Source organism: Neolamprologus brichardi, chromosome 20 (genome assembly GCF_056152115.1).
Source record: "Neolamprologus brichardi isolate AB-2024 chromosome 20, ASM5615211v1, whole genome shotgun sequence".
Lineage (NCBI taxonomy): Eukaryota > Metazoa > Chordata > Actinopteri > Cichliformes > Cichlidae > Neolamprologus > Neolamprologus brichardi.
The window spans coordinates 29,158,091-29,179,733 of record NC_142123.1 but is presented as its reverse complement, the minus strand read 5'-3'; the positions used below and the strand labels follow the sequence as shown (position 1 = coordinate 29,179,733).

At 39.6% G+C, this 21,643-nt stretch overlaps 2 protein-coding genes across 6 annotated transcripts; one reads left to right on the top strand and one right to left on the bottom strand.

Moving 5' to 3' along the window:
• Window positions 1-322: 322 nt before the first annotated feature.
• nol9 (nucleolar protein 9) lies at window positions 323-20,034 on the bottom strand. 3 transcript variants are annotated; one of them, XM_087833555.1, is made up of 14 exons: window positions 19,922-20,013; window positions 17,932-18,078; window positions 7,837-8,346; window positions 7,542-7,749; window positions 6,365-6,495; window positions 6,125-6,260; window positions 5,051-5,147; window positions 4,783-4,880; window positions 4,078-4,245; window positions 3,726-3,978; window positions 3,518-3,632; window positions 3,156-3,330; window positions 2,617-2,750; window positions 323-799 (listed from the first exon to the last, which is right to left on the bottom strand). In XM_087833555.1, exons 3-14 carry the CDS (start codon window positions 8,299-8,301, stop codon window positions 680-682), a joined length of 2,100 nt encoding a protein of 699 aa, XP_087689681.1. In that variant the 5' UTR covers window positions 8,302-8,346; window positions 17,932-18,078; window positions 19,922-20,013; the 3' UTR covers window positions 323-679. The 3 variants fall into 3 exon arrangements, with proteins under 3 accessions (XP_087689681.1, XP_087689679.1, XP_087689680.1); XM_087833553.1 differs by lacking the exon at window positions 17,932-18,078 and having other exon boundaries at window positions 19,922-20,034; XM_087833554.1 differs by lacking the exons at window positions 17,932-18,078; window positions 19,922-20,013 and adding an exon at window positions 9,877-10,114.
• On the top strand, window positions 10,146-19,148 carry zbtb48 (zinc finger and BTB domain containing 48). 3 transcript variants are annotated; one of them, XM_087833550.1, is made up of 11 exons: window positions 10,146-10,381; window positions 13,691-14,364; window positions 14,482-14,795; window positions 14,867-14,972; window positions 15,056-15,148; window positions 15,235-15,321; window positions 15,423-15,577; window positions 15,686-15,822; window positions 16,123-16,287; window positions 16,420-16,508; window positions 17,726-19,148. In XM_087833550.1, the coding sequence occupies exons 2-11, from the start codon at window positions 13,714-13,716 to the stop codon at window positions 18,137-18,139; spliced, it is 2,211 nt and encodes a 736-aa protein (XP_087689676.1). In that variant the 5' UTR covers window positions 10,146-10,381; window positions 13,691-13,713; the 3' UTR covers window positions 18,140-19,148. The 3 variants fall into 3 exon arrangements, with proteins under 3 accessions (XP_087689676.1, XP_087689677.1, XP_087689678.1); XM_087833551.1 differs by having other exon boundaries at window positions 10,146-10,385; XM_087833552.1 differs by having other exon boundaries at window positions 10,165-10,183.
• Window positions 20,035-21,643: the final 1,609 nt, after the last annotated feature.

The window sequence follows — 21,643 nt, the reverse complement described above, 5'->3', positions numbered from 1 at the left end:
TTTGCAAATTCAACTGAGCTCACGTGAAAGACGTCTTCATAACTGCATCCTGTCCTCTTCTTTATTTTTTTTGGATGGAAGGGAAAACAACACGGAAAGCGCCGGCGGTGAATACTTTATAACAAAACAGCTGCCAACATGGAAAACTACTTGTCTGGATCAGGCAAAATACTGCACACAGTGATAAATTAAATTGCTATTAAACCGTTTGAACTCTACATGGATACATGATTATGATATTTAAATATTAAAGCAGCTGTAACAACCACCATTCACGATGCTCTAAATAGCTGGTGAAGGTAAGAACCACATAGTCTGGAAACAAACTTGCTTCACGTTTATTATCTGGCAGGCATTTAAGATTTGGAATGTCATCCACAAAAAACAAAAAAAAAGAAGAAAAAGAACCATCAAACAAAAGCTTTGACTATAACGTGTCGTGTTATTTTACTGTCCATGTGAGAGAAAACACCTAAGCGCCTTCACAGCATCAAACAAACATACAGTTTCAGGTTCCAAGATATGGCGAGGGCTCTCAAAAAAAGAACTCCAGTAAGGTCAGAGTATGAACCTTAAAACAAAAGTAAGAAGTGTCCCACCTCAACCTCAGTTCTGTACATTCAAAGGCCAGCGCTGACTGATGGGGAAATGTAAAGGGCAATAAAATGCTGCAGAAATGTCACTGCATCCCCACTTGACTGGGCCTCATCATTCCCTTGAAGACTCGCAGCTTTCCTGCTCCAGTGAGATCAAAACTGTAGTCTGTAGTAATATAGGGCATCTCCCCATCAATGCCCGGCTGAAATAGAAACAAAGACACTACACGTCACAATAGAACAGTAATGTCATCTTTAGATATAGTTATACACAACTCCAGATCTGAGAACTTAACTTGATATATTTTACTATTTGATGAAAAACTGTTTTTTAAATCTGATTTTTAAATTTAATGGCAGCAACTGATCTCAAAAGAAACTGGGACGTAGGGCTGCTCAATTAATCGAATTTTAATCACGATTACGATCTGGGCTTTCAACGATCATTAAAAATGACTGAGCCGATTATTAGCCCCTCCCTCGTGCTTTACTCTCGCGCTGCTCCGTGTGGCAAATCGAGCGCACCTCTCTGCATTTCGAACACGTGTCACAACAATTAAGAGCAGCGGTCCCCAACCTTTTTTGCGCCACGGACCGGTTTATGCCCGACAATATTTTCATGGACCGGCCTTTAAGGTGTCGCGGATAAATACAACAAAATAAAACTAGTACCGAAAAAAAGAAAATTTATTCATAACACACTTTGTGAAAAGACCAAGGAAAACCGAGTAAATGATAAAAAACAAAACAAAATAACACTGAAAACCGATAAAAACCCTGAAAAGTATACATTTCACACCTGAGCCTCAACTCCCACGGCCCGGTACCAAACGACTCACGGACCGGTACCGGTCCGAGGCCTGGGGGTTGGGGACCGCTGATTAAGAGGACCTGAGGGAAGCTCGGAAAGCTAAGCAGAAGTTATTTGGAGAGGAGAGTGACTGCCGTTGGTTGAAAAGAGGTAAAAAAAACTTCAGTGGTGTGGAAACATTATGGGTTCGTGGAGTCAGACGTGGATCAAGTAGACATAGTGTGTAAACTTTGCTACGGTGTCATAGCTGCACCACAGAGCAACACTGCAAAGTTCACTAAACATAGATGTTTACATTTTTCATTTATTTTTTATATTGCAAACATTTGCACTGTTATCAGTATTTGCACACTATTTTATATTATTTTTGACAATCTTTAAAGTCATTATTCAATACATTGTTATTGTTAAATAAATATCGTCAAATAATCGAGATCTCAATTTCAGTGAAAATAATCGTGATTATCATTTTTGCCATAATCGAGCAGCCTTACTGGGACGGATGAAAAGTAAGTAACACTAAAAAAAGAAACAGCTGGAGCAAAACTGTAAAGACGTAAAACATCTCATCATCTACATGCCTGTGATAGTCGGACCCTCAGGAAGCAGTGCATTAAATAAAAAAGGAAGACATAATTCTGTCGAGGAAATCACTACGTGGGCTTGGACACTTCTAGGAATCACTGTATGTGAACACAGTTCACTGTGCCATCCAGGTTAAAGCTCCATTATGCAAAGAAGAAGCCATATGTGAACGTGATCGATCAATGTCACCATCTTCTCTCATTTAAAATGGACTAATGGAAAAGTGCGTCAGATGAACCAAATTTTGTCTTTTTTGGAGGGGGGAAAACATGAATGCCAAGTCCTCAGGTACCACCTGGGGTGTTATCAGTGCTCCCTTAAAGAGCCTTCATCTCTAATGCTATAGAGGTGCACTTGTGCCTAGAGATGAAACAGCCTGCACATCTGGGAAGGCAACACCAGTGCTGCAAGGTCCATACAGGTTTTAGAGCAACACATGAGCCCTTTCAGATGATATAATTTTAAGGTGGGGGGGCCTGCATGTTCCAACAACACAATGCTCATTAACTGCATCTATTATAACAACATGGCTTTAAAGTAGAACAGTCTGAAGTGACTTTTCAGCAACTGAAAACATTTTTCATAACATGAAAACAAAATGAAAAACATGAAAAAGGATCTAACCTGTGTTGTGAAGATACAGGAAGGCATTGAAATTGCTCCCAAGAGGAGACAGTTGACTTTACGAAGAACTGACGGATCTACAGGCGTCAGCAGGAAGTACAGACCCCGTGCCATGTCAATACCTCGGAGGAGCCCTGGAAGACAGTATCAAGTAAATATAACGACTCTTTAATTCTCAAATTGTCAAATGGATTTGGGTGCTCTTATCTATTACATCTAATAAATGTGTTTCTTTATTCCCGATCTTAAGAATTGAATCTGGTGCTGAAACTTCAGTTTATGGAATAAAGTCTTCACTGCATAATCTACAAAACATTTTCAACTCTTCAGCCCTTTCAGCCCCCCCCCCAGATTAAATATAATCTTATTTTTCTGACCAGTTACTACAGTTAAAGAAAGAAAGCTTCAATAAACTGAAAAACTTGAGCTTTTTAAAAAAAAAAGATATCAGCAACATACATTTTTAACTTGATAAAAATGTTTCAATCAATGAGGAAGTAAAGCCAAAGTCAGCACAATAACTCAGAAAGGACACTTACCAAATCCCACACATGGACAGATGGGTGCCTGGGAAAGAAAGACTGGACCTCCCTTGCTTGCTACTTTTTCTGCCAGGCAGCAGAGTCCTACCAGACTCCCACTGGAAGCATGAAACACGTGCGAGGGCACCACGTCGCAGTGGGTAACACCTAACGCAATCGCTGTGTGTGGAACCTGTGGGTTTAGCAAGAAAATTGTTAAGTGGTTGCTTAATAAATATAAAAACATCTTTAAAAACAACAGTTTGCAGTTTAAGGAGGTTTAAACCAAAACGGGAGCATAGACAGCCATTTCTCCCTGATTTAAATGTCATGAATTGTATTCATATATGTACAGACTGTGATCAGAGAGTCTTGTGTACCTGGTATGGTGTGAGGCTGTGCAGAGGTCTGACTGGTCCAGGGTCGGGACACTGCAGCTGACTCAGATAGGCCAGGAGAGACAGATTTCTCTGCTCATTACTACGCTGGTGTTTCCTGTCAAATGCAGCGATATGAGATGTAGCCAAGAGTCTGGAATAATGTTTTTACACCAGTATATTAATAATGGTGGTGCAGTGGTGTACTTACGCTGTTCCTTGACTCCCAACTCCTTGAAACTCTGCTTGTATACTAATGTGACTGTAGATTCTTGGGGGGCTGTGGCTTTCTGTAAACTCATCCAGAGCGGTCTGGGCGGGTGGGTGAGTCTGAAAGCCATTTGCCGTTCTCAGAAAGTCTGGAGTGAGGGCGGGGCACTGATTGACACCACTGTGACTGAGCTGGACGACATGGGAAACTGGGAAGAAGCGGATCATGTCAACCAGCAGCTTGAATCCAAATCCTGTGAACAGACACACATTCAGAAACATTTTTTATTATTAGTGTATTTAAATTCTCCTACATTGTTTCACTGATGTCACAGAAGGCAGCTCACACTGACCTTTGACCCAGCCCATGGTGTTGATAATAATCGGAGCCTCTCTGGTCTGGGATCTTCTGCACCATAAGGATTTAAGAGATTCCACATATCGATCCAGGTCTGAGTTGCATGATGACTGACCGTAGTAGATCATGTGGTCTGGAGTCTGCTGATGTGTGAAAGGAGGACCTGCAGAGCAGATCATTATACGTCTTTTAACCCACTCTTACTAATCAAGTAGGAGTCAGAAATGAAGAAAACAATATAGAGCCTGAGGTTTCTTCCTGTTAAAAGGGAGTTTTTTCTTCCCATTGTCACCAAAGTGCCTACTCATAGGGGATCATATGATTGTTGGGTTTTTCGCTGTATGTATTATTGTAGGGTCTACCTTACAATATAAAGCGCCTTGAGGCGACTGTTTATTTGGCACTATGTAAATAAAACTGAATTGAACTATAGAGGCATAATTCTACACAAAACCCACCATAAAATAACAATTTTGACATCGCATTTCGAATCACACGATTCTCACATGTTACATAGGTTTAAAAGAAGCTGAAAGGCTAACACTTTTACTCCTAGACACAGGTGGACTGGCTGTGTCAGTTTCCAATCTTTAATCTAAGGTAACCAAGGAATGGCTCTTCCAACACATTGTTGTTAATAATTTAGCCCCAGTTGTAAAGATGTAAAGATTTTGAACATATAATGAGGATTGAAACATACCTAAAAGGGGTTCTCTGACAGTGAGGAGAGACAGGCAACCAGCAGGGGTGAATTCTGTTTGACCGAGGTCACCTTCCAAATATTCGACACTAGCAGTGCTGAAGGAAAACAAAACATATCGTTAGTCTGCACTTTAAATGACCCACAGAGATGTTTGTAGGCTGTAAAGACCCTTGTGTAAATGTGAACCAAAGCAAACTAAACATTACAATAAAGACAGAGGACCAGAACAGGACAAAAAAAAACCTGTAGTTAGTGAGAAACTTACTAATTCAGCAAGGTGTTAATGAGCACACGAATAAATGTTGACTTTCCAACATTCTTGGTCCCGCACACCAGGATAACAGGACAGCCATCTATGTCTCCTGTCAATGAATAACATGTCAGGTTTTCATGAAAGCAACCAAAGTGAGCATTTTGTTTTGGTATGTTCTTATCACATAAACGTCTGTGGTTCGATTCAGTTACAAAACAATTCTGCAGCACTCCTACTAAGAGTGAAGAGCAAAACTTACACTGACTATTATATTCTGTTTTTCTGCTGATCACTGTTAAACCAACACAATAACTGTGACTGGTAATTCTCAGCTACTGACCAACTTACTGTTAAAGCCCTCAGAGTGTGAAACACTTTCTACTGAAGTCATTAAGTTACATTTGGTATCTGTTAAGTTCTTATATAAACTCTTTTAGGAGCACTGATAACTAAACCTCCTTGTTTTGAACTAGTAAATGGAGCGGTTCTTACAGAGTGCTTTTCTATCCTGAGCACTAAAAGCGCTTTGCACAACTTCACACAGTCGCACACGCACTTTCTTCTACACTGTTTCCTATCGAACATTCACACACATTCATACTCTGATGGATGCATCGGAGAGAAACATGGGGTTAGTATCTAAGGATACTTGGTTAGTAGGTGACCTGCTTTACTACCTGAGCTACAGTCACCCCAAAACATGACAGAACAATTATTCATCCAGAATTAAAACTCTTTAGAAGAGCTAACATGATACTTTATGAAATAAATACCCAAACAAAAAACAAAATAAAGCAAAAAGCACAACAGACGGCCACTTAATGACCAAACGAGTCTCTAAACCTGTGCTAAATATTTAATATGTACTTTTCTTAATGGAAAGCAATAATTTCATTCTGATGTTTTATTTTACTTAATTTTAAATAATAAAACCCAAAGAATTTTAAATGATTATGATACAATGAACTTGATTCAGTACTGTTCTATGTGTGCGTGTGTGTGTAAGGGTTACAAAAAGGGTATAAATTTAGCCTTGTAGCATAAAAGTGACTCGTGTATAATTTGGCACATCTAAAAGTGGGTTACCTTTGCACACACTGACTAATGTGTTAAGAGCATGTCTGTAGCTCTTCGACATTTTCAGCCCTTCAACGTAGCTGTCGAGAGGAATCATACCCAAACCGTTGAGTGGAGTGTCGAGAACAGCTGACATGAGTTCAGTCTACAAACAAGCAGGAGAAGCTTTTCAGATTCTGCATGTAAATTATGTTGAAATTTGTCTGCTTTGCTGACTATACCCAAGTGTGAACATATCTGCCACCTTACCATTGGGAGGTTGAACAATTCGCTGAGATCTGGAAAGCTGGAAAGAAACCGTGTCATAGGCGTCTCGATGGGCTCCAGCAGGATGATGGAAGAATTTGTCGTTATGCTTTTTAACAGCTTCTTTCGTGATGCTGTTAAAAATGCATATTCATAGCAATTAAAAGTCAGAAAAACACGTTCTAATACTATATATTCAGCATTTAACTGATAGAGCTATATCAGTCTCTGTGTTTTATGATACATATGCCTTTATTAAAACTTCCTTTCACAGAAAATAATGCAGAAAAAGATGCTCAGATTAAATCAGAATCATCACAGTTTCTGTTTGAATCATATGTGTACATGTCACAATTGTTACAATTTATTTACAGTTTAGTCGCCATGTTTGTATACACCACTTTGCATTTAATCATTAGTTATTATTAATCTATGGCTCTCTCCCATAGCATGTCTTTTATACGGTCTTCTTCCCCTATTAACCAACCGGTCATGGCAGATGGCTGCCCTACGCTGAGCCTGATTCTGCTTGTTTCTTCTTCTTAAAGAGGAGTTTTCTTTTCCACTGTCACCAAGTGCTTGCTCATAGGAGGGTTATCTGCTTGTTAAGGATTTCTCTCTTTTATTGTAGGGGCTTTACCTTGCAATATAAAGGGCCTTGAGGTGACTGTTGTTGTGTTATGGGGTTATATAACGTTATAGCTGCACAAACTACAGTTTTAGAGTTTTCACACATCTTCATCACTAGTTTGTCTCATATTTATGACTCAAACAATAAGCACTCAAGAGTAAACATCCTTTTAGTGTGAGTGTGCACAGAAACTGAAGCAGAAAGCCTGGGCTAATGGAGAAAGTTGATGACTACTTTTTTAGAAATGCTTCACAGGACACCCTTTAGCTAATTTTCTATCGTTTACATTTCACCTAAGACAGTCTACGAACATGCATTGCAGTGCAACAGGTGGGGTAAAGAAATTATAATTATTGTCATATAATTATTAGCTTAAAAATAATCCAGACTTTGCAAAGAGAAATAAGGTCCAGCTAAGTAGAATTCACAGTATTTTTTGCCTATATAATATGAAATCTAACCAATCAGACTTCCTAGTGCTATATTTTAACTGGAAAAACCAATACAAATGCCTAACTTCAAACATAAAAGAAAAAGTGTGCTGCTCACCTTGTGGAAGATACTTTTGGAGGATGTGCGATGCCTCGTTTCTACTTTCCAACGCTCTGATGCTTTCTAATCCTCTAATACTCAGTGGACAATGTGATGCTGGGGAGAAAAGCGAATATGACTGCTGACCCTCTTCGATGGTAAATCCCATAACTTCTACACGACCATAAAGACAGGTCAGAAGGCACTTCCCGCGGAAACACAGCGTCTGCAGTTAAGACATGTTTAATCACAGAAATTAATTGACATCAGATTAAACATCTACATGTCCAACTAAAAATCAACTGACGCATACCTGATCCTTCTGCATGACAAGTACTGTGCGGTTCTCTCGATCGTCTCTCTGCGCACAGTGATGCAGAGCCTCTCCCTCCAATCTACCTCTCCGGACATCCTCGGTGTTATCTGAGGTTTCCATACCATTCCCATGCACTGACTGTGAATACTCCTTCCAGTCCTGTGAGTCATCTGAGTCATTGTCCATGGTAAACACTGAGCTTCCATTAGCCTGAGGATGTGTCTTCTTAATTCCAGACTCAGAAGAGCCATTCTTGTGGTTAGAGACAGACTTCACTTTATTTTTCAGCCTCTTGACAGATGGTTTTTTCCTTAAAGACTCCTGGTGCTCCTTCACCATGCTGATCACCACAGGGCTAGAGTTTACATTAGAGAAACTGACAGGAGGTCTGCACCGTTTTCCCTTCGCATCTTTCCACTTGTGAGATTTATGTTTTACCTCTGCGTGTTTGTTCACTTTCATGATTGTCAGCAGTCAATCAGGTAAAAGAAAAATGAAAAGGTGAACCTGCAAAGAAAAGGATGCACTTCATCAACTTAAGAATTAAGAATGGAAACAATTTACAATTTACATTTACACTCAAGCAATTATTAGTTTAGTTCTGTGGAACCCATCTAGTTTACTTAAAGAGCAACTTTATTTCATGGCATTTAACCTTTGCACAGAGATTTTTATTGTAATAATATGATCATTATTATAATAATCTTCAGTTATTTTTAATAAGTGTTCATCTATCCCGATGCCTGGTTATTTGTGCGTTGAAACTGTTGCAGTCAAGTTCCCTCTATGGTGTTAAACATCAGTGTTAACTTCCATCACAGGTAGCAGACAGTTTATGCTTAAGCTAACTTGTCTGCTCATATCTTATTGAGTTCAGTTAAATCCACAAAGAGCAGCAAATGTCAGAGGAGCAGTGGTGCAGGTCAGCTGATCACAACACACGCAGAGGACCTGGTGAGTGAAAGGAGAATGGTGGCTAAGCTGCCATCCCTGCTGGACAACATCTCCCACGCCATGCAGGAGACTCACAGCACTGAGCAGCTCCTTCAGTGGTAGGCTGCGTCTCCCACATGTGGGACTAATAAAGGTTATCTTATCTTAAACGAATCTACTCAAGCCGACAACACAAGTTTTTGCATGTGTTATTCCTAAGGGACATTTTTTCCCAATGTTGTAGGCGATATTGGGGTTTGATTTTTATTTTTTTTTTTACATTTAATCTAACTTGAGTATTTTTCACCTCTTGGAGTCATTTTATAAGACTCTTAGAGTCTTAATAAGACAGTAAGACTGTTTTTATTATGTTTATTTTTATTTTAAAATGACAAGGCATAGAAATTTACATCAACACATGTCATGCAGGCTCAGTTTCATATGCAGGTTTACAGCATTTATTCCATAGACCAGAAAACCATACTAAACAAACATTGAAGGCCACTTACAAAAACTCACATGCAGGCTCAAAAGCCCATGAACACAGCTGCACCACTTCGGGTTACTCTTTGTTTACGTAATTCTTTTAAAAATTGTGTTTACTGTTTCAGCTACTGTAACACAGGAACTACTCCACGTTTGTGATGAATACAGTACATCTTCTCTTAGATTAAATAATCCTGTTTATAGTCTTGTTTTAACATATCCGTTAGCCAGAGCTAGCTTTCTTTTCCAGCCACAGCTCAATATAAATGAAAACTAAAGCCAAATATGTCGGTTTTCCACAATCTCTCAAAATGTGAACAGAGCAATGAATAAAATCACCTTCACGCAGTATGACAAGAATGCAACCTCAATTTTAAACTTGGGTTGAAGTTATCAAGACCAACTTCACCTAACACCGCCTCAAAAACTAGCATTAGCTGCTAGCTAACGTTGTTGCTTCCCGAGAAAACACTGCTTTAAAACAGATGGCACAAAGCTGTAGTTATAATCCCTGTGCCTTGGCTGCGAACATGCACAAGTAATGTTTATAATTATCTTAAGAGACACTAAAGAGCTGGTCACTTGTTATTGCAACGGTGCTAACAGGCTAATACTTACATGTGTGAGCCGCAGACAGACGCTGAGTCCGGATGGTCAACTATGACTTTACCCGAAGTGTTATTATCTGCTAAAAGAAGCGTCTAACAACTTAATTTACTTTTTTAGTTTTTTTCCCCAATACGTCGATAATATTACAGACAAATGGAGCCACGAGTAAGAATATGGTTAGTCTCAGATTTTGACTCATCTAATCGTTAACATTTTAATATTGTACGATAAAACATTCCCGGAGTGCGGTCGCATAAACAGCGTCACATCCTGTTCACTTCGCACTTTTTAGGGGCCTACAAGAAACGAAAACAAGGTGCACGAAGCTAGGTTTTTCTGTTTTATCACTCTGGCTCATGTTACGCCCGGATCGTGTGCAGGTTACAGAGAGGCCCGTCGTGTTTACTGAGTTTTTAATCGAAAATTCAAACGCGAGCTGAAGCTGTCTGCTGGACAGCGCGCTAAGGGAGCGTCTTTAAAGATATGTGCTAGGAACTAAACGTGGAAGTGCAAAGTGGGTGAGAGTTTGCAATTATTTCACGAATGCTTTTTCGAATATGGACACTGAAAATGCACTAGGGTATGTTTAGACTTTATTTTAAAGGAAGCTCAATACATTTTGTAAATATAAGGACAATAATTTAAATCTAATAATTATTTAATTTGTCCATCTAATATTAAGAGCAATGCTCAGTACATACTTTAAAGTACAGGGTGGGCCATTTATATGGATACACCGTAATAACATGGGAATGGTTGGTGATATTAAAGTCCTGTTTGTGGCACATTAGTATATGTGAGGGGGCAAACTCCTCAAGATGGGTGGTGACCATGGTGGCCATTTAGAAGTCGGCCATCTTGGATACAACTTGTGACACATGTGACACATCAAACTTATTGGTAATGTCACAAGAAAAACAATGATGTGCTTGGTTTCAACTTAACTTTATTCTTTCATGAGTTATTTACAAGTTTCTGACCACCCTGTATATTTTACACTGTGTTGGAGGGTTTTATTAATTTATTTTTTAAATACCTTTAGATATTTAACTTAATAAAAAATACAAATTCAGCAAGTAAAATCAATGTAAAGAGTATAATCAGGAAAATGTACTTGTAGTATTAAAAATAAAACTAGTGCACACAAATACTTACTGCTATTAGTTTTAAGATTTTTTGTAATTGTTTAACTTTTTTTTTGTTGTTTTCTCCTAAAATGGATTAAAAAGGTGCAACGTGTTCACCCCATTTTCCTTAAATCAAACACAAGCAGCTTGTTTTATCTTACCTTTCATAAACTAATTGTGTCCTGTCTCTTCTCATATAAGGTAAATAAAAGCTGCAAAAATCCTCACATCTAAAGAGCTGGAACCAACATATACATTTTGTTATTTCTGCAAGAAAACCTAAACAATGAATAAATTAAAAAAAAAATCTTTGCATTAAATAATAATACTATCAGTAATGTTAACATACAAACCTCTAGTAATTATGATTATTAATGATTGGAGGGTTTTTTTCTGCCGTAAAACACCAAAGATAGTTTTATTTGGTAAGCATTATATTATATTTGTTGCTTCTGCTTGATGTATACGTTTATTATCTCAGCATCTTTGGGATTTTAATCGTTTAAATTGAGCTGATTGAAAAAAGTTGATAGTATTTGTTGAAGATATGATATAATCGAGCATTTTGAAGTCAGACAGTCGAACACATCCTGCTGTATAGTACATATGTCAGTCTCGTCTTGTAATTCCTCAGTGTGATTGTTGCATAAAAATGCTACTTAAAGCCTTTTTAAATACTGTTTTTAATGGTTTAAAATATTTTATTCATTAGAATTCCTTTTGGTGAGATACCTGCGTTTGTAGCCGGTGTTCTTAGAAACCATCCTACTTTGGCAAATGGTCCTACCCGTATTATAATTTGACGGTGACTTCTGACTAAACCTAACCATAACAAATATTCACAATGGGTTGTGCGCATGCGTAGAAACAATGGATGGTTGGTAAAGTAGGATGAATCAACCAGGTAAACTTTCCAAGCTAGCAAGAATTATCTGTTCATGCTAGCATTAACGGTGCCTGTACACATATGTGGCACAGATTGTTTCCTGTTTTGTTTCCTTTACAATATTATACATTAAAGTATAATATTGTAACGGAAACAAAGCATTAATCAAAAAATTGTTGAAACACAAATTACAACATTGTATAAAAATTACAATCATCAACTCAAATACTTGGTTCTAATTGAACAGGCATTTCTATTAACTATGTAGAACATGAATCAGTCTGTGTCAGATCCTGAATTTGAAATTTCCACTGAAGTCACGGGTAAGAGGCAAGTGGAACCAAGATCTAGACCATTTGCTTTTTGAAGTTTGCAAAGACTGCTAAATTTTGCCAGTGGTAGTTCACTCTTTGCAACATAGTACGCTGTTATAAACAGATTTTTCAGGTTTATTTTTAGTATGTTATTTGCAATTGGTGTTTGTTCTGGGAAAGATATTGCAGACTGAGCAATAATGCATTTCTTATGGGTTCTAATGGGGGCCTTTCTTAAAATTACTGGTCTCAGTAACTCAGTAACAAAGACAGAGATAGATTTTGGTAGCCCGACTGGAAAAATCGCTACCCCCGGGACGTCGGGCTAGCAATTTTGCGAGCCCTGCATATGTACCACATATTCATAGCATCTAGTAAAGACAGGGGTAAAGATGACAATAATGGACTAAACCACAATCAGAAACATCAGGGTGGATAAAGATGTAATTAGTGTTGGAAAATTAATGACACCAACCTCTACCACAGGGGAATTATAGAAAAGGGGAGAGGCCAAAGTGGCACCCCAAATTTATAGGGTTGCACCAAAGAAGAAGAAAAGGATGAGGAGGGGCTAAAACTGATAATGAAGTTAACTACAGGCTTGGAGGTCCTAAAAGTCAGGTATAAAGGTAACGGTGTGAGGTTTTGAACACATTTTGTGTAATTATAACAATATGTAATTTATGACCCGGTTACACATTCAAATGTCTTTTTTTGACCTCACACCCACACTTGATTCTTCAGTCAGTGCAAATACAGTACTGTGCAAAAGTCTTAGGTTACCGCTCCTTTAAATTTTGCTATGAAAATGAGAAAAATATGCTAAGGGTTATTGAATGAGGAAATCCAGGCTATAAGGCAAAAACAGAGTTTTTACAGTTCTGTTCTATAACATAGCTGGAACTCTCATAGGCAGCTTTCTTGACATTTCTTAAGTAGTTTTCAGTTTTCAATTATGACACGAAAGAGCCGATAGATACAGAAAAAGGTTCAGATATCTCTGTACCCCACTTAGCTTGCATAGTTTGATGTGAATACCAAAAATCCTAATTACATATGCAACGACCGCTCTGCTTTGCAATTTAACAAACAGCTGATGGTTCACTTTGTCAAATGCTTTGGGCACATCTAAAAAGCACATAAAACTGATGTGTTCTGTCCCCATATTTGTATATATATTTATGTATAGAACAGTATTACTCTTAAAACCAACTTGATTATCAGTTGTTGTTATATGCTTTTGAAATCTGTGTTCAAACACTTTACAGAATACATTTGCCAAGGCAGTTGGTCTCTAATTATCAATACCAGAAATCTTCCCAGTTTTATCTTTCACTACTGGCACTAATATAAATGATAACATGGAATCAGGTAAAATACCATCAGTTTAAAATCCTGTAAAGCACGTTTAGAGTGACATGTGGATTTTTTGACTAGGTGCTCTGCTGATAATTTGTCTAAACCACACGCTTTGTTTGATGCGTCTAATTTACCAGCCATCTACAGTGAAGCAGGAGGCATGTCAGCAGCAGAGAGCAACCATGCGCAACGTGTCCTGTCTGCCCTGAACCAGCAGAGGGCAGCGGGCAGGTTTTGTGATGCATCATTGAATGTGGGAGACGGGGTAGTGTTCCTTGCTCATCGCAACATCCTCGCCTGCTTCACTGAACTCCTCCAGCAGTCAAACGTGCCTTCCTCAACAGAGTTCTGCCTGCAGGGATGCCCCAGTGATGGCTTGGAGCTGCTCCTAAACTTTGTCTACACCGGAGAGCTGAAGTTGGATCCTCACAACCTGGACAGAGTCCAGCAGGCAGCAGCCAGCCTGTGCGTACCGGAGGCACTCACACGCTGTCAGCAGTTCAAGGAGACCTCTAAGGAGCCTGTGCCTGTCAAGCGTAAAAGAGGTAGACCTAGAAAGTCTGCCTCAGACATCACGAAATACGAGCCCACCATTGATACTGCTGCAGCCAGTTTTACCGCTGCTGCCACTACTACAGCAACCACCACACGCTCTGGCCGGGTAGTGAAGGGCTCCAGGCGACTTGTGACTATCGATGAGAGCCCTACAACTGAAAACGAGTTGGCCCCGCCTCTTCCTGTGGAGAAAGAAGTTGGTGATGCAGTTGTTGAGGAAAACCAAAACTCAGATCAGCTAGCTGGCGAAACTGAGGTAGAATACAATAACATAAGTATGAAAAAATATTTCAACGACGGGGCATTTGTGCGGATAATAATGAGTGTGTTTTTAAAGAGGAATATAGGGGTTTTTATTACACCTGTCTTGCAGGCAACAGAGCTGCAGATTAACGACAATGTTATTAACCAGGTAAGTGGGGGAGTGGAAGCAGAAGACGATAATGATGACGTGAGTATTCCGGAGGAGATTCCCGAAGACACAGATGAGGAGTATGTGCCTGCTACTAAGCCCGCTTCCTCAACTACATCCTCGTCTACGGCGACTGGACAGAAATGCAAGGCCCAGAGTCAAAACAAAAACAAGAATAGTCAGGCGATGGAGGACGAGTCTAAGAAGGCCTCCGTGCAGTGTCCCATCTGCTTCAAAGCCTTCAAGAGCAAATACTACCTCAAGGTTCACAACAGGTACAGGGTGTCACCTTTTGTTTTCTTTCCAAATGCTCTTAAAAGAGTAAACTAATGTCTCATCTCCACAGGAGGCACACAGGGGAGAAGCCCTTCGGTTGTCTTAAATGTGGAAAACGGTACTACAGGAAGGAGAACCTTTTGATACACGAGATGAGAAACTGTGCTAGTGCGCTGGTGAGTAAAGAAAATCACCTTTTCACGCTTTCTCCAACCCTCACTATGAAGAATCCTCAGTGTTTTTACTTTTATAATTCCAGACGTACACCTGCCTCATTTGTTCTACTACATTTAACTCAAAAGAAGCGCTACGATTGCATACTGTCACCCACACAGGAGAAATGCCCCACAAGGTACAGCATACACCTAACAAAAAGCATAACTGAGTATGTCACAAACCTGAAGTGAATATGAAGAATGTCTTCATCACATTTTGCAGTGTTCAACGTGTCCTGAACAATTTATGTACAAGAAAAACTTGACAGTTCATATGATGAAGGTGCACGGTTACCCCAAACCACATGCAGTAAGTACCTACAGTCAGCAGCACCTTCAGTATGCCATTTCAAACTCACTTTAACCCAAATTTTGGGGATTTATGTTTTGATTGTGTTGCTGTGTTTCTAGTGTTCCCAGTGTCCCAAAACCTTCTTAACTCGCGCGGAGCTGCGCGTGCACGAAGCCGCCAAACATCGTGGAGAAAAGCCGTTTGTGTGCGAGGAGTGTGGCCATCGGGCATCTAGTAGAAACGGCCTGCAGATGCATATCAAAGCTATCCACAGGTTGGAGAGCATGTCTTCTGTGAATTTCCTCTTGAGGATGAATAAGAGTGTAAAAGACTTAAAGTTTTAATGAAAACTATTTTAAGTCTGTTTTGTTCTTGCTCACAGAAATGAGCGCCCTTTTGTCTGTAACTCGTGTGGCCACGCCTTCTCCCAAAAGAACAACCTCAACATGCATCTGCGTATACACAGTGGCGAGAGGCCATACCAGTGTCACCTCTGCGGGAAAACCTTTAGGACACAAGGTAACAGCCATATTCTCTGCACATAAGCGCTTTATTCACCTTGTATCCACCCCTGTGACAAATTTAGAATCAGGAATTTGCCTAAAAGAAGCAAAAGAAAGATCTCATGCATCTCAATCTAAGACCCTACTTGCTCTGAGGTAATGCTGTGCCACCCAAACGTCCCTACATTACTATCGATGGGGTCCGGTGTGCTTTGTGCTTCTAAGAGCAATCACGTAGCCGTTTTGCTGCCTTTGCAAACGTCCACTTTAACTGCAGATATTGTGATTTGTGTTAATCTCTGTATGTCACTGCCAGCCAGTCTGGATAAACACCACCGGACTCACACCGGCGAGCGGCCCTTCGGCTGTGATGTCTGTGAGCAGCGCTTCACAGAGAAAGGCGCTCTTCTCCGACACAAGGCCAGCAAGCACGAGGAAGGCCGCCCCCACTGCTGTCACATCTGCGGTAAAACTTTCAAAGGTCAGGTGCTGATTCTACAATAAATTTGTTGTTACTCATGACCTGTGCCCTGATGAATGAAGCGCTGCTAATGAAAGAATCACCGGTGAAGTGATTTCTTCTTTATTTTCTGGTCGTTCTTTTCTCCTTCAGCGAGGGAGCAGCTGCGCGTCCACCTGCGTCGTCATAAAGGCATGAGGAAGTTTGAGTGTGTAGACTGCGGCTACAAGTTCACTCGACAGGTTGGTTCCAACACAGTTTCTTCATCTTCAGCGAGCTCATTTTGCAGAGCCCTAATCTCGCCCACCACAGGATTTATTATACACCCGAGTGTTTTAGTTTTAACCCTAATTTAACTTCAGGAAATGTGACTGAATCATAGTGGAACGACAAAGAGATTAATAATTTTGATGGAGGTGGTTTTATTGTAGGATGTCTCCCATGCCAATTTTCCAAACGCTTTGATCATCATTCATCACCAATCTGCTATTCACGCCAGATGGGACTAAAACCCACAATCTAAGAAGGCGAGTGGCACATGTATTAGCCACTCGGGCTACTGTGGATAGGGAGTGAGTGGACACAAATGTCAATTTTCAGGGGCACGCTTATGTGAATGTGCCTGAGTGAATTTAGTGTGTCCTAATTCAGACTGTTTGCTTTGTGGTGTGATGTTGGTCTATAACTGCTATTTCATACAAACAAGATTTTTTTAGAAAAGAAATAAAAAAGATAAAAGCAAGTTTCAAAAAGTGCAAAGCAAAGTTCTTTGGTCATAAATATGAAAACTGGTAAAAAATTTATAACTGAAGCTTTTATATAATGAACAAAATAATCCATCTCTTTAGTTGCCATCAAAGTTCCAGGTAATTAAATTAATTACTTTTATATTATTTTTTGTAATCATTTCAGGTCTGTATCACTTGCATGGTAATTTGCGCACTGTCCCCATATTCAGACCCTTCTAATCTTTAATGTCATTCAGCAAGAATCACTAGTTTGTGGGCTTTTTTATGTCTGGCTATGACAGCTATATAAAGCTTTATATCTGTCTTTCTAACAGGTTTATGTTTTTGTGTGACATTTTACAATTATTGGACTCTACTAAACTAAGTTTGCATGAGACACAGTTAAACATAATCCTTCTTTATTTATACTGGGTGCTTAGAGTCCCTTTCCCGTCCCTTTAGGCCAACTTTCTACTGAATGTCTGACCCTGCCACCAGGTGTTTGGGTGGGTCTTCTGTGGTCACAGCCAGGAGCTGTGTGGCTGAGACGACCATATTAAGAATGTGTAGAGGCTGAACTTTTCACTTACAGGGATATTTGTATAAACTTGACTGTAGACTGACATGACTATACTGTATATCTATAATTTTTGTGTTCTTTTTGAAGCATTCCCTCACTGCATCATGTTAGGTCATTACCCAACTCTCACATTTTTACATTTCCTCTTCAGGCACATCTGCGGCGTCACATTCAAATTCACAAGCGCACTGAGAACTACAACCCGCGGCAGAGGAAGTTGAGGAATGTGATTGTGCAAGATGTGGATGGAAGTCCGGTCGAGACCGAAGCTCCCAAATCGGAGGAGGCCTCGCTGATCGGTGATGGGTCCACTCAGGAGTCCGCAAACCGAGGAGCTGAATCCTCAACAGGTCTCACCTCTGGCTGCATCGTGAGGGTTGTGATTGAGTCGAGCGATGCGGTGATGGAGGAGGTTATTTCTAACCAGAACTTGGGAGAAGTCGAATCCACGCAGACTTTTCCTGTGCCGCAAGTGTTGCAGCAAACACAGCTGGTTACCGAGCCCTATGAGTCCACGATAGACATGGAGGGAATTGTTGAGAATTTGTCAGAGAGCAAGACCTGAAGCGAGCAAGTGTGCAAAACAAGTCTGCTTCTGCTTCCACGCATGCAAGAAAAGCAGATTCATGCACTCTGTAGTTTACACAGAGTAATTAAATTGCACGTTTTAAAATGCTGTTTGAATGTAAAATGTTATTTTCCACCTTGTTAAGACAGATTTTGTCAGTGTGCTTACAGCAGCTGGAGCTCGGTGTCACCTTACATTGCTGATTAAAGGAGAACGTTTTCCGTGCAGTCAGAAAAGCATTTTCTTACTTTTGGTTACATTGTGGTTACAGTGTAACAGATGTAGTAGTTTAGTGTTTTTTTATTAGGATTCCTCCAGGTGGTGGTTTTGTACTGGACTGCATTGTATTTCTAATATTCTTTGAAATAGAAGAGTTGCAGAGCAGTAAAATTGCACAAGTGTGTAAAAAAAGTAAAGGCAGTTACAAGGTGGATGAGTGCTAACAGCCAATCATGAATGTAAACAACGAATGTAAAGTTATTTAATCTTTGATGGGTTTATTTTAACCTGGTGTCTTTCATATTAATGTGGCTCTATGGGCCATGCTAATTTTGCAAGTTCCATCTCCACTGGAATAGAAAATGGTCCTTAAAAACAATGTGGACAGTGATTTGTCAACAAAACATTACTATACACGTTATATTATATAGTTGTGGCTTACCTTTTCGTGTGAATTTAACACACCGATTGGGTCGATATGATGTGCCTTTTGTGCCAGAGAAACAATGAAATGCCCTCTAAAAAAATTAAAAAATTTAACCACAAGGTGGCAGTATTTTACCAGAGCTTTAGTGCTGTTGTCTGTTCCAAAAAGCGTTGAATTGTTTTATGTACTCTTGGAATTATTTTGTAATTTTTACAAATCCAATATTCCTGTTAGTTGTTAGTTAACAAACCACAACAAACTGCTTGGGGAATTTCATTGAGCTACTAAAGTAACCAAGTAAGACGGTAACACCAACTTGACTATTTTGCGCAATGTTGGATTAAACATTACACTGACTCACTGCACCATCTTGTGGTTCAACAGTTTATATTCAGTCTTTTTGAGCGTAACATATGTGAGTGAAGGTGGCCCCCCCACCTTCTTCAAATCCAACAAAAGTGGTATCAAACGTTTGTGCTGGTTTGTGCTGCAATCATTTTAAAAATATTAATAAAAATTTCTAGAGGTCATCAGAGGTCAACAAGCTCCCCCCCCCCCCCCCCCCCATTACCCAAATCCAACAAAAGTGGTATCAAACGTTTGTGGTACGTTTGTGCTGCAAAAATTGTCATTTGTGCTGCTATAATTTTAAAGATATTAATAAAAAATTTCAAGAGGTCATCAGAGATCAACCAGCCCCCCCACATTAATTAAATCAAACAAAATGGGTGTCCCCCCCATATTAACCACTTAAGGAGGAGATCACGCTTAATCTGTTATAACGCAGGTTGAGAAATATAAGTCCAGACATGTGTGGTATCCACAGAAACCTCAGAATCTCAGCTAAAAGGTCATATAAACCATTTCTACAACCACCAAACACACCGAAAACAAGCTGTGATTAAACGAGCAGTTACATAAATGCGCAGAAGTCCGCTAAACAAACAAAACCGAACCAGACATTCTTCAGACTTCCTGTAACCGGCTAAAGATAGGCTGGTTAGTTTCCAGGGCTATCACTGACTCCACACACCAAGTTTCACCACGATCAGACCAAAATTCACTGAATGAGCCGCAAAAGAAGACCACAAGAACACACAGCGGCGCAAATGCGCTAAGACAAATTGGCTTACCGTCCCGATTTCCTCCGTTATTTTCTTCTTCTTCTTTCTTACAGTTGCATTGGCGGTTGGCAAACAACTCCGTTGTTTTCGCAGGTAGCCACGTGATTAACAGTAGTTACCATGCCTACCTAGCGCAGTCAACAACCTCCATTTTAGACCCACCTACAGACACGTGACTGAACAGACGCTACATGCAGTAAATTTGGGCCCACGTGGGTTTTGGCATCACAACGTCTGATTGGTTGAAGTGCCGTGAACGTGGTCGTTACTGTGAATCTATTGGCTCAAACCATTAAAAAGAGGTGTCAATCACGCAAATTGATAAAAAGAAATCAAAGTTACAGCTCCTCGGAGTTTAAAGGGCCAGAGGCCAATCAAACGCTCTATGCGCTGCAGAAAAGGGCCATTGCCATGTAAATGTATGGTTAATTCTTCAAAAATATATTTACAAAAAAGCATTTTTAGGCCTGTTAATAAAATTTATTAATTTCTGCTCTTTAATACCTAAAAAATCAACTGGCATGGTGACCAATTGTGTGCCAAAATTGGACATTTTTGTACAACGTCTGGATATTCATGTATTGACAGGGCTGTAATTTTTCACTGTTTCACTTTAGAAACATAAATCTTTGCACAGATGATGTTTATATGTTGGTTACTGGATTTCTGGAACCAAATGTGATCTGAGGCATATTTTCCAAAGGGTTATATGCTAAAAAAATAATAATAAATAAATAATTAGGCGAGGATAAAATCTACTTACTTTTTCTGTGTTCCAGTCTCAGTAACTTTGACACAGTAATATCTGCTTCAATATTTACACCTCTGATGAAATTAGAGTGTTAGCTTTATTTTGATACCAAGATTTTAAGGACAGAGTTTGTACTTGCAGAGAAATAATCAATTAAATTTGGGCATTACATTTTCGAGCAGGAAGCTCAGAAACCCCCTTGGGGCTTAAGAAGTTAATGGAATCAAACAAAATTGGTGTCAAACAGCTGTGCTATGTTTGTGCTGGTTTGTGCTGCTAAAATTGTCGTTTGTGCTGCTTCTGTTTTAAAGATATTAATGAAAAGGTAAAGGTCAAAAGGTCAACCAGCCCCCCCACATTACCCAAATCAAACAAAATTGATGTTAAACGTTTGTGCTACGTTTGTGCTGGTTTGTGCTGCAAAAATTTTTGTTTGTGCCGCTATCATTTTAAAGATATTAACAAAAATTTATCGAGGTCAACAGAGGTCAACCAGCCCCCCCACATTAATGGAATCAAACAAAATTGATGTCAAACGTTTGTGCTGGTTTGTGCTGCAAAAATGTTTGTTTGTGCTGCTAACATTTTAAAATTTTTAATAAAATAACGTCTTGATGCGTGCTTAATCATCCAGGTAAGTAAATCCCAAAAGGTTGATTCTGTTCATCTGGACATTTTCAGTTGGAGAAACGTTTCGTCACTCATCCAAGTGACTTCTTCAGTCTCAGCTGACTGCAGGTTTCCCAACCTTATAAACACATGTGAGTGAAATTGGCCCCCCTACCTTCTTCAAATCGAACAAAATTGATGTCAAACATTTGTCCTGCAAAAAATAATTTGCAGGACAAATGTTTGACATCAATTTCAATTTCCCTAATTTTATAAACAGTACATGTACAGTGAGAGAGAGATGTTACATTTGTCTTCACTTGCATCCCAGTCATAGAAGCGTTGGAGGTCGTTCATAAGAGATTACAGGA